Source organism: Theropithecus gelada, chromosome 12, assembly GCF_003255815.1.
Source record: "Theropithecus gelada isolate Dixy chromosome 12, Tgel_1.0, whole genome shotgun sequence".
Lineage (NCBI taxonomy): Eukaryota > Metazoa > Chordata > Mammalia > Primates > Cercopithecidae > Theropithecus > Theropithecus gelada.
The window spans coordinates 47,459,727-47,487,007 of NC_037680.1; the positions used below are offsets into that span (position 1 = coordinate 47,459,727).

Here is a 27,281-nt window from a genome sequence, read left to right on the forward strand (position 1 = left end):
TGTTTTTTATTTATCTTGAGGCCATGTTATCACATTTATATAAATTTAGAATTATTACAGCTTCCTAGTGATTTCAACCGTTTATAATAACCATTTCATTTCTAATAATTTTTTTTTTTTTGCCTTAAATTTTACTGTGTCTGATTTAATATAGCTTTCTTTTGGTTGGTGTTTGCCTGAATATCCTCTCTAAACTGTTATTTCAATATGTCTTTTTTCCCTCTGGCTGCTTAAGAATTTTTTTCTCTTTGCCTTAATTTTCTGAAATTTCACTATGATGTGTATAGATGAGTTTTCTCTTGTTTTTGAGACAGAGGTCTCGCTCTGTCACCCAGGCTGAAGTGCAATGGCATGAACATGGCTCACTGCAGCCCTGGCCTCCCAGGCTCAAGTGATCCTCCCACCTCAGTCCCCGAGGTAGCTGGGAGTACAGGCTCATGCCTGGCTAATTTTTGCATTTTTAGTAGACATGGGTTTTTGCCATGTTGTCAAGGGTGGTCTTCAACTCCTCAGCTCAAGCGATCCACCCACCTCGGCCTCCTAAAGTGGTAGGATTACAGGTGTGAGCCACCGCACCCGGCCTCGGTGAGTATTTCTTTTCATTCACACCCCCTGGAATTTGCTGGCCTTCATGAACCTGTAGACTGATCTTGTTCATCTGTTTCTGAAATACTCTTAGTTATCTCATCCTCAAATACTGCTTATGCTGCATATAGGATTGTTTCTCTAAAGACTATCAGCTACCTTGTCAATAGTAATAATGCAAGTCAGAAGACAGTAAAAATCGTCTCTTCAAATAACTACCAATCCAAAATTATAAAACCAGTAAAGATATCCAAAGAATGAAGGCAAAATAATTTTCAGACAAACAAAAATTGGTCACTACCAACAGACCCCTCTGTAATGTTCCCTTACAAAGGAAAATCTGTAAAGGGTATTCTTGGCAGAAAGATCTTATGAGAGGTATAGAAATAAGTAAAGAGCAAAAAATAAATATGTGGATAAAGTCCATATGAACAACAATAATGATGTCCTACAGGTAGACACATGTATATATGTGTGGTCTGAGTATAGAAACATGCTCATACTGTAATAGAGAAAAAGAATAAAATAAACAAAAACTGGTCAATGCAATAAAAGGTGAGAAAAAAAAAAAAAGAAAAAGGGATGGAGACTAGGTAGGATAAACAGAAGCATAAAGAAAGACCAAATTTAAGCCCCAATAAGTAATGACATGAATTGAAAAATAGATTAAATTCTCCAATGAAAGAAAGATTTTTCAGACAGGATTTTTAAAAAATCAGTTATACATTTGTCAAAACCCACAGAAGGTACAACATCAACAGTGAACTCTAATGTAACTATGGATGATGATGATATGTCTATGCAGGTAGCATATGTGCCACTGTGGTGTGGGATGTTGACAGTAGAAGTGAATGTACCTGTGTGGGGACAGGGGTTAGGTATATGGGAACTCTGTAGTTTCTGCTCAATTCTACTGTACTACTGCCCTACTACTACTGCCCTACTACTACTCTAAAAAATAAGTTTATTAATTTTAAAAAGAGATAAGTAGTCCACTAATAACGTTATATAAAACATATCCCTTTTTTCTGAGACAGGGTCTTCCTCTGTTACTCAGGCTGGAGGGGAGTGTAATCACAGCTCACTGCAGCCTTAACCTCCCGAGTTCAAGCAATTCTCCCACCTCAGCCTCCTGAGAAGCTGGGACTATAGGTACATACCACCACATCCGGCTAATTTTTTATTTTTTGGTAAAGATGGGGTCCTGCTATGTTGCCCAGGTTCGTCTCAAACTCCTAGGTTCAAGTGATCCTCCCGCCACAGCCTCCCAAAATGCTCAGATTACAGGGCTGAGCCACCACACCCAGCCTAAAATACATTCTTAATTTAAAATTAAAGCTATAATGGAAAAGCAATGACCTCTAAAACTTCAATAATATAAAATATGAGGTAAAATATTACTTACTCTTAACTTTGCAGTCACCCTCTGTGAAACATGCAACATGTAAGTCTAATAGATATAACCAAAGCTTAATTTGAAATATATTTTAAGTAAAAATATTGGTTAAAATGTATTAGCAAAGAAAAATCAATGCAAGTGTCATCAGACTTTATCCAAAGACAGTATTAATAGTAAATCCAAACCATTTACTCTGAATAAAGTCTTTGCAACTAAAATTACTAGTTATCACCTAAAAAACTGACTCTTGCTAATAGTTAAAAATAAATTATAAATCAAAAACCATGCCAAGTATATGCATTACCTCCCACAGTCTTTTCAACAGTATAATGTAGATACTTTCACAAGAAAATGGAGACTCAAAGAAGTAAAATAACTTACTAAAAATAATCTGGGAGAGTTAAGTTTGGAATCCACATCTGTCTGACTAGAGAACCTAAAGTCCTACCCACCAAATCTGGATTCCCCACCCCTGGGCCACAGACCAGTACCATCCATGGCCTGTTAGGCCGCACAACAGGAGGTGGGCAGCGGGCCAGCAGGCATTACCACCTGAACTCCACTTCCTGTCAGACCAGCAGTGGCATTAGATTCTCATAGGAGCACAAATACTATTGTGAACTGCTCATGCAAGGGATCTAGGCTGTGTGCTCCTTATGAAAATCCAGTGACTGATGATCTGAGCTGGAACAGTTTCATCCCAAAACCATCCCCGAGCCCCCACCCTGGTCCATGAAAAAACTGTCTTCCACAAAGCTGGTCCCTGGTGCCAAAAGGTTGGGGACTACTGTACTACATAACAGTAACTTCATTTTCTATGCTAATTTCTTGATAGATAATAGAACTAAAGATTCATAACTTGACTCCTAATTATACTACTCTGCACACAAGCCAAAGCCATTTTCACTAAGCAGTGATTCAAAAGAAGTTTTACAAGATAATTCGCCAAGTAGAGATGTGAAATTTAGTGTCAAAAAAGCATTATTCAAACTGCAGTATGTATGAATCAAAGTGCTTCTGTGGCCTTTTGCCCTATTTAAACCTATAATCTGATTAAGAATGCAATCAAATTGCTATGTAGTACCCATCACTTCATTTGCCACAGAGTTAGTTTTAGGTCAACGTATGGAATAAAACGGGATAGAAATGAGAGAAGACTATGACTATTAGACTACAATTAAAGTTGCTAGCATCTTGGAAGACAAGTAGTAAACAAAATACCTGTGACAAACCAGAAAGATAATCTATCAAAAAAAAAATTAAATTCAATCAAATGTGGTTTTTTTTTTTTTTTTTTCCCTTGAGGCCGGGTCTCACTGTCACCCAGGCTGGAGTGCAGTGGAGTGATCACAGCTCACCGTAAACTCAAACTCCTGGGCTCAAGAGATCCCCCTGCCTCAGCCTCCTGAGTAGGTGGGACTACAGGGACATGCCACCACACTTGGCTAATTTTTATTTTTGTAGGGATAGGGTCTTGCTCTGTTGCCCAGGCTAGTCTCAAATTCCTGACCTCAATGATCTTTCCACCTTGGCCTTCCAAAGCACTGGATTACAGGCATGAGTCACTGCACCCAGCCTAAATGTTTATGTATTATAATTTAGTACTGACCACTTTCCATATACCAAACACTGTGGTAGGCATTGAGATTACAGAGATAAAACAGTGAAATAAATGCTACAATACACACAGGTATGCACAAAATATCATGGCACCTAGCTTGAGGGGCAATAGGAGAAACCGGTTTAAAAAAAAAAAAAATGGTTAGAGAGAACTTCCTTTTGAAGAAAGCATTTAAAGCATCTGAGCCAAGTCTTAAAGGATAAATAGGAAATGAGACAAATGAAGAAAGGTAAGGAACAAGATAAAGTCACAGAAGCAAGAAAGCACAGTCCATTTAGAGAATTGAAAAAGTTTAACTTAAGATATACATAGGGCAAATGTTGGAAAATGAGGCTAAAGTGAGAAATAAGGTTTACATCAAGGGTCTTCATGTGGGTGAATTTTATCTAGAAAGTCACTGACAGAGGTTAAACACGGTGCGACATGAAAAACAGTAATCTAGGTTAATAAAAAACCAAGGTCCTATACTAAGACAGTGACCGTGAAAATGAAGAATGGAGCAAACACGAAAATGTTATGGAAACAGACACAGAGAATGAGGGAAAGGGAAACATTAAGATGACAGGCAAGTTCCTAGTATCATTACCTAAGTGGACACTGATGCTGTGACTGAAGAGATAGAGGGTACTTACTATGGTGATACCTCAAAGTAATAAGTAACTCCCATCTTTCATGTATTAAAGAAAAGCTTTCAGGAGGAAGCGATAACTACTGTGGGACTTAAAAGACTAACAGAAATTAAGACAATGGGTGAGAGTCTGAATGTTGACTGTGAAGTAGAAGTACTGAATGATGGCAACAATGAGGCCAGAGAAGGAAGAAGTAGCCACATCAAAAGTGCTTTATAAGCCATATTAGGACTTTTGGGTTATATCATTCAAGTATTAGAGAGCTTTGTTAGGGTTATAAGGAAGATAATGAAAGGATCACATTTTTATTTCAGAAAAATGACTGTACGACATGAAAATAGACTGCAGGAAGAAACCAAAATTGAAATGGGACGAGGGAGAGATTATAAAAATAACCCAAGTAAAAGATAGCATTAACTTGAGTTAGAATGAACGGTGTTAGTGGGAACTTACATAAAGGATGAGTGGATATATCTGCTATCTAGCAGGACTGGGTATCTACAGGGTAGAGTTAAAGCAAACACACACTTTCCTTTTTTTTTTTCTTTTAAAGAAATAGAGACAAAGTCACACTACGTTGAGAGGCTGGTCTCAAACTCCTGGACTCAAGCGATCCTCCCACTGCAGCCTTTCAAAGCACTGGGATGATGGTGTGAGACACCCCATCTTTCTTTTAACATAACAACCCACCAACCCAGTCATTCACCTGTGTTTTTGTTTTTTCTTAAACAAATTTACTAACTTACAAAAAGTACAGTTCTTTTTAAAAATTAATGATAGTCAAAACGTTCTAACTGTAACTTACAACAGCTCAAGAAAATTAAGAAAGGCTTTAAGAAGAAAGTACATTTTGAGATGAACTTTGAAAGATTAATATTATCACCATTTAATCACTAATGGATTAAGAAAAAATCAACAAAATCTGGCCAGGTGCAGTGGCTCATGCCTGTGATCCCAGCACTTTGGGAAGCCAAGGCAAAGAGGACGGCTTGAGCCCAGGAGTTCAAGACAAGCCTGGACAACATGGGGAGACTCATCTCTTCAAAAAATAAAAAATAAAAAATAATAAAATCTGTACTTAAAATGTTAAAGGTGACAACTACAATTCTTACATGTGAGAGGATGGTAGTGCCACTCACAGAACACAGAAAAGGGGCAAGGTGTGCGTGTGTAAAGACAGACTGAATGGGAAAGATAACAGTTAATATAAGGTTTTGTTTGTTTTTAGTAAATATAGTTTTGAACAGGCTGCATTAGAAGTTCCTGTGAGACATTTAAGTACTGACAGCAACTAAGCAGGATATGATATTCAAGCCTGAGAAAGAATTATCTGATACTCAACAGAGAAAAGTGGGCTTGAGATGGTAATTTTGATGTCAGCAGGATGTATACGGTAACTGAAACCCTAAGACTAGATACTACTCAAGGAGAATACGCAGAGTGAGAAATGTGATGGCCTAGGACATATCCCTACAAGTCATGTACATTTTACAGACTGGTAAGTAAACAATGCCCATAGAAAGATACTGAGAAGATGCAGCTGGATGAGTTAAAATGGAAACTGAGTATCTTAAAAACTAAAAGAGTCTTTTTGGAAAAAAATAAGTCAACAATATTCAATGCTGCCACGTAAGTTAAAGACCCAAATGTTACAACATTTAGCCTCAGGAAGATAATCAAGAACAACTTCAGTTAAGAAAGGGGGACTGGAAGACATGGCAGAAGAGACTACAAGGACAGGCAACTCTTTCAAGACGCCTAGTTATGAATAGGACAGACGGAATATAGAGACTAAAGGGATTTGTAATTGAGGGAAAGAGTTTTTTAATGGTTTTGCTTACATGTTTTCTGAACAGAAGTTAACAAGTAGAGCACAAAGGAAGTATCAACAGAAGAGGTTCCTGATACAGTTGCGGATGGGATTCAAAGCATGGATGACAGACCATCTTTCAATAGAGGAGAAACAAATATATGACACACAAGACATTAGAGGGTGTATGTATTTTCTCTTTTTTTGAGACAAAGTCTCACTCTTGTCCCCCAGGCTAAAGTGCAATGGCACTTTGGCTCACTGCAACCTCCGCCTCCCGGGTTCAAGCAATTCTCCTGCCTCAGCCTCCTGTGTAGCTGGACTTACAAGTGTCTGACACCATGCCCGGCTAATTTTTGTATTTTTAGTAGAGACGGGGTTTCGTCGTGTTGGCCAGGCTGGTCTCAGAACTCCTGACCTCAGGTGATCCACCCACCTCGGCCTCCCAAAGTGCTGGGATTACAGGCATGACCCACCATGCCCAGCCTATGTCTTTTCTACTCACATGAGTTTACATAAGTTCTTCTAGAACAGAAAATTTATGTAAGTTTGGATACATCTGTATATTGAAATTTTAACAATGGTGTTCTCTGTGAAATGAGATCATAGTCTATATTATTTTATTATTTTTGTCCTATTTTCCAAATTTTCTACAATAAGCATGTAACTTTTAAAAAATGTCTTTGTCCTTTAAGTTATAAAGCATAACTCATTAAGAAAGAAAATCCAGAAAATAAAGAAAAGCAGAAAGGGAAAAACAATACCTATAACCCACTAATGAACTGCTTTCACAGGTTGAGAAAATATATAAATGGCAGTTACATTACTTCATTCTCTCTGACAAAGGAATGTGAATGGAAACACTAAATTAGAATAATCCAAAACTTTCAATTGATTCTTAACTGATTCAGACACAGAGGAAAGGGTGAATTCTGGTAACCTCTTAGCTACCTAAGTCTCTGTTTTAAAAGAGAATTGTTAAATCTCTGCTTAAAAAGGTAGAATTCAGATATTTGGGGGTAGCTAAATTTTCAATACTGCCTTCCTTCCTGGTCATAATCAATTTTGCTATCTAAGTATTAATTATAAATAACACACACTAGTAACATTCACGCTCAATGGCAACAATTTTAAAAAAGAAAAATTTTAAATGGAGGCTTACAGTTGTGGTAAATTTGGTCTAACAAAGGGATCATTCTCTGCTCCATTGACTGCTTTGTTTTTCCTTTGTTTTGGTTCAGAATTGGTAGAGGGTGCCTGAGAATTATTAGCTGTGGGAGGTTTGCGTTTGGCTAGAAGTTTCCTTTGCCTTTCAATATCTTCCCTTTGCTGATTCACCCATTCTTGTTGCCTGTGTAAAAATAAACAAATAAAACCATATTAACCTTCCATTACTTTTCATGGTTAAATTGGAAAAAAATGCATAAAAAACATGAAAAACCATATAATATACATTTGTAACCTTCTGGTTCCACTCTTGTGAACCGACTTGTACTTATCTTTCAGGTCTCATGTGAAAGAATTTTTTTAAGTGAGGTGTTCTCTAAACCCCTAGATTAGGGAAAGATGTGTTGCCATATATAATTTCATGGGACCTTCTATCTCCCCACCTCATCCTTTCTAATAAATATCATTCCTACAGATGCTCCATCAGAAAGTGTCTGGTTAGACGACATCACCCCCTAAGAACAGAGACGGTGTCTATTTATACAGTATCCTGTTGTATCCCTAGTACCTAGTGTAGTGATCAGCACTTACCTGTTGCTCAATAAATGTTTCCTGAATGAAATAAATAAATGAGCTAAAACAAGCCCCCAAACTATTAAAGTATGGGGTACATGTTACACATGCGTCTCACCACAGTATTTGCAAACAAATTTACAAAAGGCAAATATGAGTTTAATATGAAGAGAGTTATTTTCTAAATCTACTTTTGTTAAAAAAAAAAAGAAATCGGGAATGAGAAGTTGGTGTTTTGAAATCAAACAGATTAACCTTAACATAAGAAATTTATGAGAAAAAAATTTTTCATAATTTAAGGGAAAAAAAGACAAGAAAATAGCAAGAAAACTTAGCACGGCTCTGAAAAATGGGAAAGTAACAAAAATAAAATTAATGTTTACCATTCAAGAATCTGAAACAATTTTACAAATAGCTCCCTAATTCTAAAAACGAATAGATACCATGTTGATTATTAAAATGTAGATTAGATATTTTAGCAGTTTGAGCAGAGCATTAAGTAGTTAACAGTGAAACTTTTAAAAACCAACTTATCATACAACACCTTAAGCTTATTCTAACAGTAACCATGTTTTCTTTTAGGTCACCTCACTATGCCAATAAAAATTTTCAAATCCTATATGGTTGCGATACTTAGAGCAAGTCAAATATTTCATGCCCTCCTCTCCCCAACCATTGACACCAGAACTAAAGGGCTCCTACTTTGCTAATGCAGAATTGAAATTACACACATCCCCTTCCCTATGGTTTTAGTGATGAAGTAGCAGAATATGACAGGAGTGAAAAAAATCAAGAAGAACCTAGGTAGAAGATTAATAGAGAAAAATCTCAAGAATAGCAAAGTGAGAACAAGACTTTAATCCAGTTTTCATTTAGAGGCAGGAATAAATTTCAATTTTTAATAACTAAATCTTAAGGCTATTTTAGGGCACCATCAGGATGGTATAAATGCAAATAAGCAGTAATAATCCTAATGATTAAAATATTAATGGAAAGAATTACTGGAATAGATATTAACAGCTGATTATTCAGGGATGACTATACAGTTTAGAGATTATTATTACTTTTTATTTATTTATTTCTCCTCTCATCTTCTAACCACTCTGGGTTATATCACCAATTATAAATGGCTTGATATAAACATAGTAGGTCCTCAATAAATGCTTATTAGTGAAAGTCAGGACATACAAGTAATTATTTTCTTTTTTAGTAGTTATTTTTTGAGACAGAATCTCACTCTGTCGTCCAGGCTGGAGGGCAGTGGCGTGATCTCAGCTCACTGCAGCCTCCACCTCTCAGGTTCAAGCGATTCTTGTGCCTCAGCCTCCCGAGTAGCGGGGATTACAGGCGCACACCACCACTCTTGGCTAATTTTTGTATTTTCAGTACAGACAGGGTTTCACCCTGCTGGCCAAGCTGTTATCGAACTCTCAACCTCAGGTGATCCTCCCAACTCAGCCTCCCAAAGTGCTGGGATTACAGGCATGAGCCACTGCACCTGGCCTCTTTTTTGACAGTTAAGTGGAGAAATTGGAACTACTGGTAGAATTTATATTTCAGAACATTCATATTGATTATATAACCATCTCTTTTATTCATTGCAGGACAACTACAGGTCTGGGTTTAGTAGCAGAGCCTCTTGCTCATAAAACACTAAAAATTTACCTTCTCCTGCTTTCTAATTTACTGTTGATATGTTAGTTCATGCTTTAATCACCTTTCATCTGGATATCCCTCCATCTTAACTACCAATAACATTCATCCTCTTTCTAATAATATTTTCACATTACCATCAATTATTCTACAACTATCACTGTAGATATCATTCTGATCACGTACACTATATGTAAACCTTTAACAAGTCCCATTATCTGCGGAATTGAAACCCAAACTCTCTAATATCACAAGTACTTTATCCTTTGTTTCACTGTGGTATAACTAGCACAGCTATGTTGAAGAAAAGTTGAATAAATCTGCTGAGAGAGAAGGCCATTCTGTGGCAAGTCCTAGGAGGCAGTGTTTGAACAGCAATGTTGGTGTGATAACAAGTGAAGAGAAAGTTTTGCCTCTATTTCAAATAACTGGATACTCTGGAAAAGCTGATGTTCATGCTAGCATTACTCCCGATTTTCAAGTTTAAAAACATTTTCCACCTCCCATCCCCAAAAAAGGAGTAGCATATTTAGCACTCCTTAACACATAAACAGCCAATCAATCCTTATCTACCACCATCTGAACTCAAGAAAATATGGTAACTATAATTTCTCTGTTTTAAAGTTTGATCTGAAATGCAACAGAAAACCAACCACCACATGTTCTCATGTATAAGTGGGAGCTAAACATTGGAGACACATGGACATAAAGATGAGAATGATAGAAACTGGGGGCCACAAAGATGAAGAAGGCAGAGATGGGGCAAGGATCGAAAAACTATTGGGTACTATGCTCACTACCTAAGTGATGGGTTCAATTGTACCCCAAACTTCAGTATCAGGCAATATACCCTGTAACAACCTGCACATATATCCCCTGAATCTAAAAGTTGAAATTAAAATAAATAAATAATAAATAGAGTTTACCTCAGAAATGCTAAAGCCACATGTTCAGTTTAACTGATAAATGATTTACTATATCTGAGGCAAAAGAGAAGTTTTTTTCCTTAGGAATAGAGAGCAGGCAAGTGCTGAATATTAACACGTAAGGAATGGGGAATGGGAAAAAACTAAGTAGGAAAATCCTAGGAGATAAACACACGCACACATCTTCCAGTGAAATTAAATTTTCAACAATTTCCCTCTCAAAATATCATCTGTAAATCTAAAGGTTCAGTTAATATGTCGGAAAATCAGAGTTAGAATAACATATTATATTCCATAGACGAATGCTAATTAATCAAGAAATTACTAAGCTAAAACTATAATACTCTTGGTTTCATATCCCTTTCAAATGTACTAAATTCTATGATTTCAGAGTAGTGAGGAACTGGAGAGCACAATTACAAATCTATAATCTTTTAAAGCAATGAAAACTCAAAGGAATACTAAAAACTTTTAAATGTTAAGAATGACTAACTTCACAAGATTCTGAAATGCAAAACCATCTGTCCATTGTTCAGTAAATGAAGCGCCATGTCTAACTGTTGTAAAGTGCCCGAGGCGTAATCGATCTTGCATACTCTTCTCTCTGCTTGACAATTTTTCTTGTGTACTCTGAAAAAAGGAGAAAAAAAATCGTCACTCAATTTTATTCATTAATTTATAAAAGCATACAAAGCAAAAGCGGCTAATGAAGGGGAAGGGAAAATTCACTCAACTTTTAGCCTACCTTTTCAATAAGAAGTTTCTTGCTCATTGATATGCACTTATTTAATCGTTCTTTGTATTTTTCAAGTAATTTTTGTTGTTCATCTATTTGCCGTCTGAGATCACAGTTAGCCTATGACATAAGTAGAAAATGCAAAAGGTCTAGACTGGGGAATATGAAAAGCTTAGAAATATTATTGATGTTCTAAATAAATTGTATACAGATAGGAATAATAATATAAAATATCTGAGTATGATACAAGGGAAAAAAAAGCCTACTTAGCCATGAGATAATACTGTTAAATGTTACTTAAGTGTACAGTGGAAAGTACATACAGGGAAGTTTGTATCCATATCCATCGCAATCAAATCCATACTCTAAGGTTAACTTTGGCTAAGTTACAAGAACCTTAGTTCAGCTTTCTTACTTCTAAATAGAAGCAACACAATCTACCTCACTTTGTTAAAAATAACTAAAATATGGTATATAAAGTATCTATCACTTAAAAATAAATGTGTTTTCCTCTATCTCATAATTAACAAATTAAATGTGAGTTTTCCTCTATCTCTTATAACAAAATATTTTCTCCACTGAACTTATAAATGACATACACAAGTTGCCTACCCAACAGCTGTCCTCACCACTCTTCCTTAGCAATAGGATACTAATTCTGTTCACTCTGTAGGTGGCCATATGCTCAGAAAAGAGGCCTCTCTCTAACATCAAAAGATAGGCCTGATTAGTACAGTGGCAAGAGAATAACCTATAGGGCTTGTTACAACAGATTACTGGGAACCATTCCCAGAGCTTCTGAATCAGGTCTCAGGAAGGACCTGAAAATTTCCATTTCTAGTAAGTTCTCTAGGAATGTTGATGCTCCTGGTCTGAGGATCACAGTTTGAGAATCAAAAGTCTAGGCCAACCATGGTAGAATCCACAAGACAAGGGCACAGTATTTTGAAAGTGCTGAGAGAAAATAATTGCCAACCTAAAATTAGATACCCAACACAATTGTTTTTCAAGGAAGAGGAAACAGAATTTAAAACCAATAGACCCTCAGCAATTCAAACAAAACCTCAACAATGTGTGTATGATGCATATGCAACTTGAAACCTGATTCTAAAATTTCTCTAAGACTGCGAAGGGCCAAAAATAGCCAAAATGAAGAAGAAGTTGTATGTTTAACCATGTATCATGACTTAATATAAAGCTACATAATTATAATCACCCAAGCCCCCTTCTTCCTTAATAATGGAAATTTAATGTTTTATCCTGGATTGCTATCTGCCTAGCCAAAAGACTACAGTTCCCAGCTTCCTTTGCAGCGAAGGATGGTTAACGAGATGCAAGCAGAAGTTGTTCAATGAGACATCCAAGAAGGCTGCACACAGAATTGTGCTTCTTGTTCTCTGCTCCCATCCTCCCTCCTGTTATCTGCTTAGAAAGCAGACATCATAATTGTGATCCTAATAGATATATAGAATCTTCTTGTGACCTTTGACATATAAGCCATGAACTAACAATGACAAGGTCCCATATGATACTGAGGAGTAATAATATCTGAGCTGCCCACTTCTGTTCTTCTCTTGAAAAATAAGCTTCTATCTCATTTGAAGGACTGTTATTTATGTTCACTGTTACTCACAGCCAAAAACAATTGATAAAAATTGTTTTATCAACAATCATAAAAAGATGCTGCAGTACTTGTGTAGAGACACAAACAGAACAAGGAAACATGATACAGAACACAGAAATAGATACACTTGTATATTGGAAACAAGATTTTATGATGATAGAGCTGGCAGTATGAGAATGAGCTTTTAATTAAATGGGGATGAACAATGATTATCCATATAGAAAGAAACTGAAATGAAACCACATCATGCCATACCAAAAATCAATTTCAGTAAGACTAATAATTTATATTGAAAGATCAGCTGGGCATGGTGGCTCATGCCTGTAGTCCCAGCACTTTGGGAGGCCAAGGTGGGAGGAACACTTGAAGCCAGGAGTTCAATACCAGCCTGCAGACTCCCAGTTCCACAAAAAATTTAAAAAAATCAGCCCGGAGTGATGGCACAAGCCTGTAGTCCTAGCTACTCAGGAGCCTGAGGGAGAAATATTGCTTAAACCCTGGAGTTTAAGGTTACAGTGAGCTATGATCCCCCACTGTGCTCTAGCCCGGGTGAGAGTGTCACTTAGGGGGGGAAAAAATGACCAGACTAAAAAACTTGGAGAAATAACTGCTATTACACAGTAAAATGGAAAATGTATACGCCCTGTACTCTGGCTATGTCTTTCCTAAACATATACCATAGAAAAATTCTTTCATATTTGCCCTGAAGACACGTACAAAGAATGTTCTCAGAACTGTTTATATTAGAAAAAGTAGAAACAAAATGTCAACTAAAAGCAGAAAAGATACAGAAATTATGGTATACTCAAAACGCCTTACAATACTGCAGTGAAATGAACAAACTACAGTTATACTCATCGAAGTGGACAACTCTCTGATATATAACGTTCAGTGAAAACAAGCTGGGCAAAAGGGTCCATACTGGAAAATTTCACTTAACGTTCAAAAACCAAATGAAATAATATATTGTTAAGAATGTAAGCACGTATTTAATACAACCATAAAGAAACACCAAGGCATGACAAACACAAAATTTAAAATAGTGGTTAAATGGTAAATGGATGTGAGAAAGTAAATATGACAGGATCAGGAAAAAGACACACTGGATGTTTTAAAGGTACTGACAAACACAGTAGGATCACAGGTGTTGGTTTTATTGAGTTTCTATACCAGTAGTTCTCAATGCTGGCTTACATTAGAATTATCCAGGAGAGCCTTTAAAACTACCAATGTCCAAGCCCACATCATGTCATCAACTTGATCAGAACCCCTCAGGGTAGAGTTCAGGCATTAGTACTTTCACCCTTCCCAACTGGTGAGTCTAAGGAGCATCAAGGGTAAGAACCGCTGCTTTAAACCCTTACATTATAAGTATACTTCTAGATGTATTTTTAAATAAAGCTTCCATTAAAAATCCTTCAGAACTGCAGCAGTTACTTCATCCTATCGGTATCAGATGTCAGGCACATAGTAAAATCAAAAACTTTAACATGAAATGGCTATTTGTGTTACGGTTGTTGGTCACATAAATGTTATTAACTTCCTTCCAGTTCTCCAACAGTTTCTCAATTCCCAATTTACTGAAGATCTAATAAAATATTTCACTTTAAAATTGGTATTTTCAATCACGTACTTAAATTAACAGAAAAAGCTTATTGAGTTCTAGTTACAGTATTTTTTTTTCTGAGACAGTCTCACTCTGTCGCCAGGCAGGAGTGCAGTGGTGCGATCTCAACTCACTGCAACCTCCACTCCCCAGGTTCAAGCGATTCTCTTGCCTCAGCCTCCCAAGTAGCTGGGACTACAGGGATGCGCCACCACACCCAGCTAATTTTTGTATTTTTAGTAGAGACGGGGTTTCACCATGTTGGCCAGGATGCTCTCGATCTCTTGACCTTGTGATCCGCCCACCTCGACCTCCCAAAGTGCTGGGATTACAGGCATGAGCCACCGCGCCCAACCTAGCTGCAGATTTTTTTTTGCAATGCTAAGTATTTCTGAACAGTTTGACTGTTGCCAAATAATTTATTCAATTTTTTTCCCCTCTATGACTCATTACTTACCCTGAGCAAATCATCTATACGTCCCTCCTTCTTTTCCAGGTCCTGGATTTTATTACTTTCTAATGCTGCTAATTTCAGCATTGTGAGATCAGTCTAAATGAAAAAAGTTATTTTATTATCTCCATTATATATGTTGTTTCAAGCAAACACAAAACCAGACTTTACTCCAAATTCAAAAGGTAAAGAAAAATATATTTGTGTGCATATGTAAAGTGAATCTCAAAAAGTTTTAGTGCAATTTTAATAACTTCAAGTGTATAAACGCTACAGACTTACCAAGAAACATCTAGAAAGGTCAATTACTTAGAATACTGATGTCCCACATTACAATTCAATATATCCGCTGCTTTGTGCTATACGTTCCTCTAGCTGATTTTTTTGAATTTTGCAAAACCTGTTTTAAATTGATAAGTAAAAACCTATCTATTTATGGTATACAACACAATGTTTTGATATATGTTTACATTGTGGAATGGCTAAATCAAGTTATTTAACACATATCTTTTTTTTGTGGTGTGAACACTTAAAATCTACTCTCTTAGCAATTTTCATATACACAAAATACTGTTTTTAACTGTAGCCCCCATGATGTATAATAGTTCCCTTGAACTTATTCTTTCTAACTAAAATTTTATGTCCTTTGACCAACATCTCATGCAGCAAAACCTTTCATGATCTACTCAGTGGATGAAGGAATGTACTTGTAATCCTAGCCTCAGGATCATCCAAAGAAAGAGGTTTTGATACATGCTCAACAGTTTGGATATGACCTCACAAATAAAATCTAATGGAAATAAACTGGCAGGCTGAGGTTGAAGAGTAACATTTACTCTACTCTCCCAAACCCCAGTCTGAGAAAGTGCCATTCAGAAACTACCACACGTAAAAAATTAAAATGAAGAACTTAGTGCTCAAAATTCATGAAACTAAGTAAGTGTAGAAAATGTACAAATAATTCAAATAATTTTTATAGTTTGTCAATATATGTATTTACATACATACAGTCAAATGAGCGGCTTTAATGTACACTTACAAAAAATACAGCAGTTTCACAATATATCAATTACATATACTTGGAAATTAAGTTCAGAAAGAATCAGTAAACCGAAGTGACATGTTATGGTTGTTTAAAAAGCTGACAGTAAATTGTGTGTTTCAGTTTCTCACTCCTTCCTACAAATTCCGTTGTTTTTGTTTAGTAATTACTGTTATCTTTCTTGATGTGTAATTCTGCTTTATGACTACATATAAAACAAACAGACATCTCAGTTGTTAGTAAGTTAGACAATGGTTTCTTAGAAGCCATGGGAAAAAAACATTTTAATTATCATTTACCTGAATAATTTTAAAGGATAACTGCTTTGGTTGTACAATAGGGTGGTCCCCAAATGCTAATGCAGTAGGAGAAGGGCTATTCGGTCGAACCTAAAAAAATTATTAAAAATTTTATATTAGCAAAAAAAAAACCGGTTTCTAATTAGCAACAATTACTTAACATTTCTGCAGAAGTTTCTATCAGAATAATACCTACATTGAAACATAATTGACTTTTAGAAACCTTTAATCACCATTTATTCAACAAGCATTCATTAAGTACCTCCTACATAAGACCCAGTGAGAAATACAATATATTCCCTGTCCTCATGGAGCTTACATTCTAGTGCCATAAAAGAAATCTTAATGCTTTCGTACTGTTTAAAAAAAAAAAAAAAAAAAAGGCCAAATAAATTATTCTGGAAAATATTAAAAATTTATTATGATAGTTCAAAAAACAAACTTAGTACTAGGGACAATAATACATGCCCTTATGTAGTTTAATATCAATTTATTAATGAATTTCATAGTTTATCTGGTCACTAGTTCAAAAATACACTGACTGAAAGCAGATTATAACACTGTATCAACGCTATCACTACAACTCTTAAAGTTACTGTTGAATCTTATGCCTTACTTTATACACAGCAATGTGATATCCTCAAAGGTACAAAATGAGTAAGACACAACCAAGTATGTCTAAAGACAAGGACAAGAAGGGGACACAAGAAATAAAAACAAGGTGCTTGAATAAATAAGTGAAACTCTGATTCTTTAAATTACTGAAAACCAATATTGTTTTCCTAGTTAGATACTGAACTTTCACACAATGAAAGTAAATTAAAAAATGAAATCCAATATGCAAAACAATGCATATAAAAGAACTGTATCTAAAACGTTAGCAATAAACCAAAAAGTTTAAGATAATTTTAAGTCCGTGATTCTTTATCTATACTAAACTACATATCCTGCCTTTTTCTTAAGGATTCCCAGAAAGGAATTATGCTATAATTTTAGTGGTTAAGAAATTCAATTGCTAAGAAAGTTATAAATTAGGAATCAACAACTGAATACAGACTGATACAAGAGTACTCATGTTAGTCCCACAGACTCAACAGGCATTCTTTTAACAGAAACAATGCTTCTTGGATATAATTAATTCAGAAAATCTTTAAGAGGCTCACTTCCAGAAATAAAATTCCAATAGCACCAGACAATTTAAAAGGATTTAATTCATGTCACAGAAATAATGTATTAAAAGATAAATGCTAACTTATTTAAGTTCTCAATAAAAAACAACAAATTATAAAACTTATTCAATATACATAACCTCCCAAAGACTATGCCTGAAAAACTTGAAAGATGACTTACAGATGAGGAAGCAGTGGAATGTGAATGTGAATTTTGAGGAGAACGGATTGCAGGAGGTATGCCTCTTACTGGACTTGAGCCATTTCCACCCTGGTACTGAGTAAAAGAAAAAGGAAACATTATTATTTACCAAAGCAGGCTCAGACAGTTGTTATTTCAGATATGACATTAAGAATTAATCTAAATATACCTAATTTTAAAATAAGTAGTCATTTAAATGGATCCAGAACAAAAAAAAAACTAAGGTCAGCCAAGTCCTAAAAGACTGAGAGACTACTGATCACAAGAACATGACAAAGATTATTACTCTATATTCTTACTATAATCTCGTATTTTGGTCAACTCAAAGACAAATAAATTCCTCCAAAGCAATAAACATATTTTGTTTTCCTCCCAAATCTTAGCACAGGTTCCCTACAAATGTTTATTGAGCCATATAGTCCCTAATCCCAAGAAATTCCAAAATGTCTACACATAGACCTTAGTGAACATCATCAACTATTTTAAACAGAATATCGGTCTCAAGATATCCAAGTGTTCATGGCACTATATAAAAAGAATTATAATAGGTCCCTTCCCTCTAACAGCACAAAATCCTTAAAAAATCAATTCTTCTGTACAAAGTGCATGACTTAGCTGCATATGAAGGGAAGTCAACTGATCTGTTCCATAGCTACCTTTTCTCCTATTTCAAGTTTCCATACGAAGGATGGGAAAAGAAAGTAACTTGCTGCTGCAAAGTTCCTCTGGGGGTGTAGATTACTGTCCACTTCATCATTTCCTGTTTAATTACTTACATGAACAGCACAGATGGGGACTTCCTAGCATGTTCATTAAACAACTTCCTACAACCTAGGGATTTTGCCTTATTTATTTTACCAATAGAGCCTAGCATAAAATTTAGCACACAGTAGGCATTCAAGAGACATTTGTTTATTTGAATTGATCGTACCTTTGGCAAAGGTTCTTAATTAATGATATCAGTAAGTGACTGACCTCAACCAAAAAGCAAGGTATCTCATGGTCAGCAACTGCTTTACTTTAGATTTTACAAACCCAAGAAAGCAAGCAGTGGTGGATTTAAAAAAATCAGCCCTTCCCTTAATCAGCCAATTCTGCTCTCTCAAGTAAATATAAATATTTTTCAATTGAGTAGACCACGTTTGTTGTTTTAATAATTACACTTAAAAATTTTCTAATTTAAAACGGTAGCCAAAAGTGTTTCTATATAGAAGCAAGGCAACATTCCAGATTGGGTAAGAATCTAAATTTATTGTTTTCGCATTCTCTTAGATTCAAGCCTCTATCAAATACTTAATCTCCATCCACAGGACTCAAATGTTGTTGTAATGTGATGAAGTCGGTATTGATAGTAGAGAGAATTCTGAGCTAGAGAGCCAGGGAACTTTAAGTTCTATTCTTTACTCCTCAATTCAGAATTTGCCTTAAATGGGTTAACCCATTTATGCCTAGTGTTCTATTATTGCTCAAGGTCACTGTTGCCAAGGTCTGACAGAAAAATTCAAAAAATTACAATGTAGGCTACTTTACATTTCTGGGGTTCAGTTTCATCATCTGTAAACTGAAACACTAATATGTATTTTGCCTATCTTACAGGTTATTATAAACAACTATGTGAGAAAGTATTTAGAAAACAATGAATGGCATCCCAACGTAAATGTAAATATAATTTTGCTAGAAAGAAAAGATACCACATAGTAATAAAGCTCTGCTCTAATCAAGCAAGTAATCAAAAGGTGACCTGTGCTGCTAAGAAAATATTTTTAGCTCATAGCAGAATAGTACTGAATTAGGAAAAGGAGATAATCCTCAATGAACTTACTTCAAAATAGTCGCTAATTTTGTGGCCACGTCCCCCAATACTTTTTCCTAAAATATAAGAAGCGCATGTTAGTAGGGTACTGATGGGCATCAAAAAATTATTAAAGAGTCCACAGGACATCAGCTATCAATTTCACAAATGTGAAAATCAAGTGACATTTCAATAGAGACATGCCAATTTTTAAAAGTTCCAGTTATTGGAGAATCATACAAATAAATGATGTAAGTGATATCCTGTTTTAAAACTACATTATTAATACTCCTTAATAACTACTAATTTCAGAAAGGCAAATCAGTAAATAAAAAAGTAGCGATTGCATCACTGACAAACTAACCTTTACCTGTAAAATAAAACAGCTTTAATTATATAAACCATAACATGATTCCTGTCAAACTGACAGTAACACGCTTCAATAGGAATGTTATTTTGTAATTGTATTTTGATTTTCTAAAAACCATTCCCAAATTAAATACAATGCTTTTTAAAAACTAGATTGTAAATATTGCTCATATATGACCATACTGACAAAGTGAACTAGCTCATTAGAGATCATGCTATTTTTTAAATATTTTGCTCTAAAATGGATTCTTCATCAGTCCTTTAAGTCTTAATTTAAGAACATGCTAAGAAATATGGTGTTTACAGATGCTTTCTTAGGGGAGAAGTAGCCATCCTTGACTGGAACTATATAGAATAAATGATTTCTTCAAGTTACAACTAGTTATATCACAAAGTCAAAAGCTTTCCTTAATATAAACATACATATATTTATCAGTTCAATGCTGACTTACTTCATGCATTCATTTATTTTATTTAACAAATATTTCTTAAGTGGTTACTATGTGCCAGCCATTACTAAGATGAAAAACAGTATTCTTAAAAGTTCAACAACTTTAAATTTCTTCTTGGAACAAGGTGGGGGGAATTTTTAAAAACTAAACAAGTATTCAGGACTACCAATGCTACCTAGAAATTTTGAACATTAGTTCTGCACAGATTTATTTAGAGGTCAGAGATGACTGTAAAGGTCTTATGCTAAAGGAACTTCCCTTCTGTCTATAATAATTTCTCCGTAGACTGTAAAGAGGTGCTATATTTTAATGAAGACAGATGGTTTTGGTTGCCTACTCCAGAGGCTATTTCCCCAATTCTTTTTCCTTAATTGAATGAAAATTTTGTTCTGTTAACACCCTTCACCCTACGTGGCACATGTAACTTCAGAGGAAGCTGATTCCTATACAACTTCCACTTCCAGGTCCCCTTCTCTCCTTCTTATTAGAAATCCAATTTTGTTCAAGTATCATCCCTTCTCAATACAGGCTGTATGTTTAAGAACTTAACTCCATTTCCAGTTTCAAAGATGGGCCTGATTTTTTTTCTTTTTTTAAATTTCTGACACTATCCACCTAGAGATGGCCTCATTTTTTTAAGGCAATACTACCTCTGTTGGTCATACTAGTTTTGGAATGGACATATGACCAATCTAGTCCATAAGATCAGTAGTTCCCCACCTTTTTGGTACCAGGGACCACTTTTGTGGAAGACAATTTATCCAAAGGCCGCGGGCAGTAGGGAAGATGGTTTTGGGATGAAACTGTTCCACCTCAGATTATCAGGCATTAGATTCTCATAAAGGAGTGCATAACTTGGATCCCTTGCATGTGCAGTTCACAATAGGGCTCACACTCCTATGAGAATCTAATGCCGCTGCTGATCTGACAGGAAGCAGAGCTCAGGCGGTAATGCTCACTGGCCTGCTGCTCATCTCCTGCTGTACGACCTGGTTCCCAATAGGCCAAGGACTATAAGACCGGGAGTTTGGGGAACCCTGCAGAAGATGAGAGGAGAGGTCTGCTTTGGACTTGAAGTCAAGTTTACTCCAAAGGAAGGGGGGAAAAAACACTGAAAGCCAGACTAAAGCAAATATAAGTAAGGAAGGTGAAATGAGAAAAAACAATTTAGGCAACCATCCTAAAAACAAAAATAATCAGACAATTCTGCAGATGGCACACCACAAAGGGAAAAAACATGGTTAAACCAATCCAGAAGCCTCATCTTATTTGGGGGCTTGTTTTTGAGTTTTCAGAACAGTTGAAATCGTAGTAATTATTATATCTTTACAATAAAAAAAGCTCAAAGTCCACTAACTACAACTTGGGGGAGCTACACTAAGACCAAAAAGGAGCTCAGTGTAAACTGAGATATAAAATACAATACACCTCAGAAAAGGCACTAAAATGACTTACCCCTTCCTTCCACAAAGACAGTTGCTGCAAATATATTCCTTGCTTCCAGTGTGCCCTATATACACCAGTAATTCATGGGTTCACAGCTATAGATCTTATGGCTAAAGATTAGCTCCAACACATGTAACATTATGTATAAAGTCATCATTACACATGATTTAAGAGCCTAATTTATTATATTTAATTTTTAGTGCTCAAATTAAATGACAGTACTATTTTTCTACTCATTATAAGACACTTAGTTTAATGAAAATAATTTTCTTAGCTCATATCACAAAAGGTAGGTATGCAAGAAAGGATGGAAAGAAAAACAGATGCTTTAACTAGAGTCTCTCATAATTATTTTTATAGCCTTTATTTTTTAAATAAAAAGGAGAAGTTTAAGTAGTTCTGTTAAAGTGAGATTGAAGCTTTTAATTCAACAACAAGTCATTTCAAACAATACATACAAAGAATGAAAAATGAAAAGTCGTAAGTTAATGCTTGCCAGATTTGGATATGATACTTGTCTTTCTAGGACCCAAATGAAAACAATGAGGGCAACTTTGAAAAGCCTCAAAGCAACAATCATACACTAACTACCTGTGCACACACCAAGATTTACAACTTCATATTATTTTACAACTAGAATATTAACTGGTTAAAAATTAAAACAATTAATTTTAAGTGTCTACTAGGCTCTGAAGGAAGATGTTGTGTGCTTACCCTGACTACTTTCATTCTGGTTTTCTGCTTTTCTCTTTCTTCCCCTGGATGATTCCGATTGTTTCTTCTCTGGTGTCTACAGAAAACAAGATAACAGATTTTTAAATGACAGTTTTAATATACAAAATTATCACAGTCAATATAAAACCACGTTTCAAGACCAAAAAAATAGCATTCAGTAGTGCTCAAGAGATGTTAATATACTGTTATTTATACACAATTTATTTAAAAGATAAAATTTCCTACTGTATAAATTTTTAAATTCCAAGTAAAGAAGATCTTGTACATATTATCTGATATTCAGTTACAGAATTTGACATGAAGCGGATGAAAAATCCTAGAGTAATTAGCCTTGACAAGATGACCTTCCAATGCTTAACTGGATGAGGGGGGAAAAAGTCACCCTAGCGTTTCCTATTAGTTCCTATTAAGTTTTTGCTTAGTTTCCTCTACTCAAACATACTTAGTGTATAAAAGTAAACTTGGATGAGAAAAAAAGGGGCAGAACACAAACCTGATACACACAATCCCTACTAAAAAGGACCATTCACTTAAATGCCTGGCAATTATCCAACAATTATTGCCAATTCACAGATTATGCCCTAAATAACGTATCAGTAAACTATGACCTGTGGGCCTAATCAGTTTGGTCACCTGTTTTGTATGATCGAACCAGTTTTTACACTTTTAAATGTTTGAAATTTAAAAAATTGAAAACAAAAAGATTATTTTGTGGTGTGAGAATTATAAGAAATTCAAGTTTCAGTATCCCTAATAAAATTTTATTGGAACACAGCCACACTCTTTCATTTAGGTATTGTCCATAGCTGCTTTTACATTACAACGGCAGAGCTGAGTAGCCACAACAGAGTCGGAATGGCCCATAAAGTCACAAATATCTGGCCTTGTACAAAAAAAGTTAAGAGATCCCTGCTCTAGATGGTGGCTCTGGTTCCAAATGACATGTGTGTTCCTATAACAGATAGCAAGTATTTTCATTAGACTAATACAAGTAATTTTTCTAGAGTTTGACGAACTTTCCTGCTTAGTCAAAAATTAAAACCAAGAGCAAAAGCACAAGGCAATGGCACCAGGCCTTCAAATTCTAGAAACTTGTAAGTACCTCTGGTGCCAGAAAAATTCCTGAACTTCACAGGAGCTCCATTAATATTTGATTGAATGAATGAATCTTACTAAACAACTTAAAATAAATCTCTTAAAGCATCATGGTCCCCCAACAAGAAAGGGATTTAATACATATTTTTATGTCTCTGAGTGTGCCTACAATTAAATATATGAATAACAATACACAGCCTAATTCTTACTGAACACATATTGTTCCTCTAAGTACCATCTTGAGTATTTAAAGTTTTCTCACCTCTATTTTGTCAACAAGATAACAGATTCAGAGAAGTTGCACCGAATGTTCATAGCCTCTGAATTCTTTAAAAACAGATGTTACATCTTCTCCCTACCTCACCCTCTTACCCCACTCCTAGCATACAGTTATTACTTGATAAATACATGAGTGAATATTAACTAACTTACTCAAGGTAACACTACCAGTGTAGCAGAGCCAGGATTCAAATCAAATTCAGCTCTGTATAATTCTAAGACCTAAATGCTCTTTATTTTTTCTATGATATCCTACATCAAGAACTAACTAATCTACTATATAAAAATATTTCAAAATTTTAGTGTTTGTAAATAAAACTCAATATGTCCAATGAAATGCTGGTATATTTTCAAGTCTTAGAGAAATCCACCCTAACTGGCAATCTACTCAGGAGGTAGACTGATGCACCAGCAATTTTGGGTAGGCAGTTTACTACTTTCCTTTCATTGTCAAAATTACCAAACTCAAACAATAATCAATCTTCTGTTTTCCCAGAAATAAAAGTATCACTACATTAAAAATTATTTTAAGTTAACATTTATTAAAGAACCCTAAATCGGCCAGGCGCAGTGACTCACACCTGCAATCTCAGCACTTTGGGAGGCCGAGGCGGGCAAATCACGTGAGGTCAGGAGTTCGAGACCAGCCTGGCCAACATGGTGAAACCCTGTCTCTACTAAAAATATAAAACTTAGCCGGGCATCGTGGTGCGTGCCTGTAGTCCCAGCTACTCGGGAGGCTGAAGTGCAAGAATTGCTTGAACACAGGAGGTAGGGGTTGCAGTGAGCCAAGATCACACCACTGCACTCCAGTTTGGGTGATACAGTGAGACTCCATCTCAAAAACAAAAGAACCCCAAATCTATGTTAAAATAAAAGATCCCCAAATAATAATTTATTCATATCCTTGCTAACTTAATTTATATTAAAAAATGGAGTCAAGAAAACATAATTTTTCAGAATACTTTAAGGTTAATCTAATTTTTTAAGCATGGCAGGATCCTATTTGAATTCCATCTTACATCTTGACTAGGTACTCTTGAACAGGCAAAAATCGGGGGGGAAAACCCATACAAAATGTTATAATTCTGAAACAGTTATATTGGAAACAGCATTTTCTAGCTAGTAAACAAAATAAAATGTAAAGTTCAAAATGGTTCTGTACCATTTTCTAAAGTATATCCTAAGGAACTAGTGTTCAATGACTGGTTAAGAAGGCTATATTCTAAATGGGGGTGAAAGGGGGTGAGTTCAAATGGGGTAAACAAAATCAGATTTCAAAATGCTAACATGCATTGGCTATCTCCAAAAAAGGGATGAGGTGGGAAGATACAATAAATTTTCAAAACTTATTTGAGATAACATTCGTTAAATACTTCACTGGATATGCACTTTAGGATATTTAAGGTTGTTTGTTATTTAACATATAGATTACTTAGTGTTTTGTTGTTTAACATATAGATTACTTAGTGAAGGTTTTTTCCTCTGAGGCAGAATTTCCCAGTGTGGAGGTATGGGACAGTCCATTGGGAAAAATGTCTTTTCATTAAACCAACCAAAAAGCAAACGAATGCATTATAATTATAGTAAAGAAAGCAACAAGTTTACCTCCTTTAAACCAGAGAAGAATTTATAGATGGAGAAGAAAAAGGATAACAGGACTAAAATTAATTTTAAGATTGCTGTGCCCCAGAAGTTATTAAAGGGGAAGGATAAGGGAAGGAAATGAGTGGCTGAGTTAAGGCTCTAGCCTACCAGAGACATATTCTATGTTACCTCTACCGTGAATCTGCAAACACAGCATCTCCTATTTTAATATTGAGATTCCAGATGAGATTTCCTTCGAAAAAATAGTTCAGCAGCTTTAAAAAAATACTACTGATCATGACCAATGATTTCCTTGAGGAAATCCAAAGGACATCAACCAGGCCACGTATGTATTTGCTATATATACAATGTGCACATATCAAACATTTTATATAGAACATTTTCAAGATTGCTCTTGCTAATAATGCTGTCACTTCTTTCTTTTATTCTCTATTTTTTCTTAACTATCCTACTATAAATAGACCACTAAAGAAAAGATTAATATGGAAGGCAAAATAATAGGTTTGGCTTTGAAGTGAACATGAAAAGAATGCAGTAATTATAAAAGGCCAAAGACCTCCAATATACAGTGAAACAGTCGTTAGGAGATAATGAAGAAAGGAGAGCCTAGTACACTTTAAATCAAGTTAGTTGTGTAAATGTTAGATTTGTAATCATATCAAAACCTGAATGACTACTCTGGCATTTAGATACTCCAAAATATTAGTGTGAATTTACACAGTATTTTCTACCAGTTGAACGTTTGTTGAAAAAACACAAAGACAAATTTAAAGGACTCAAGAGGTGTAGTGATATAATTTAACTAATCCTCCAATTTTATTTGGAACTTAGGTCAGTGATTATTAATCAAGGTTTTTATATCTAATCATGTGGCCTGCTGGTTTTATCTTATAATAAAATATGAATGAGTCTTTCTTCAATGTAAATAAGACTAAACATAAGAACACAGGAATCTCAATGCTGTTACAGAATGAGGGACAGAAATCAACATGAATTATTCCATGGAAACAGATAACCACATGTATTAAGCCTCAAACTAGAGAGATATTTAAAATTATGGAAATAAATGCATTACAGAAAATTTAACAGTATACAAAAAGATATTTTAACAACAACAAAAAAAGAGAGGGTGGATATTAAAGTCTGTTCTTCATTGGGCCTAACTGAATAAACAACAAAAATCAGATATCATCATTTCTAATAAAATCACTATAGTTAATAGACACAGAATATTTCAATACTTTTTGTTAAACAAGAAAATACTTTAAAACAGAAAAAAAAGTTACTCTAACATTAAACAGTATCCTTACAAAATATTCAATCTTCAAACCTAACAGAATGAATTTTTTTCTGATAGATCCATTCGGCCAAAGACTGGTTTCAAAACTGCAACTCACTGGCTATCCTAATGAGTCATACTTGGGTATCAAATTCAAAGCTATTATAATTTGAACAAATGGCATGACAAACCTTTTTGCTGGCAGCTGGTAAAACAATGTTCAATTTTTATCCACATTTCTAGGCAAAACTTGTTGAACTAGATGTGAGACAGGAAAATGCTTGCTGCTTTGTATCCTATTTACATTTAAATAAAACGTGTTCATGAAATATGCACATCCGAATTCAAGGATGATTTTGAGCTGGTATGACCTCAAATTCACATAGTCTGTCTCTGTCCCAGAGTTAAAACGTTAATATTGATAACTATTATCTGTAAATATTTACTTGAACCTTTGACCTCTTAGATCTCTATTATAATGCTGATTTTAATATTTAGTATAAAAAATTTATGTATGCAAAATTTTGGAATCCTATCATCAAATAAAAGCATTTCTTTTTTTTTTTTTTTTTTTTTTTTTTTTGAGACGGAGTCTCGCTCTGTCACCCAGGCTGGAGTGCAGTGGCCGGATCTCAGCTCACTGCAAGCTCTGCCTCCCGGGTTCCCGCCATTCTCCTGCCTCAGCCTCCCGAGTAGCTGGGACCACAGGCGCCCGCCACTTCGCCCGGCTAGTT

The 27,281-nt window shown here is 35.2% G+C and overlaps 1 protein-coding gene across 2 annotated transcripts in view; it reads right to left on the bottom strand.

Moving 5' to 3' along the window:
* TLK1 (tousled like kinase 1) overlaps positions 1-27,281 on the bottom strand; it is a 168,104-nt gene that overhangs the window by 48,641 nt on the left and 92,182 nt on the right. For both annotated transcript variants that reach the window (XM_025404800.1, XM_025404801.1), the window contains 8 exons: positions 22,266-22,341; positions 19,315-19,361; positions 17,472-17,567; positions 16,122-16,211; positions 14,787-14,879; positions 11,109-11,219; positions 10,857-10,993; positions 7,207-7,395 (listed from right to left, as the gene is read on the bottom strand). In XM_025404800.1, the coding sequence (XP_025260585.1) occupies positions 7,207-7,395; positions 10,857-10,993; positions 11,109-11,219; positions 14,787-14,879; positions 16,122-16,211; positions 17,472-17,567; positions 19,315-19,361; positions 22,266-22,341 (839 nt within the window). The remainder of the gene's footprint in view (positions 1-7,206; positions 7,396-10,856; positions 10,994-11,108; positions 11,220-14,786; positions 14,880-16,121; positions 16,212-17,471; positions 17,568-19,314; positions 19,362-22,265; positions 22,342-27,281) is intronic.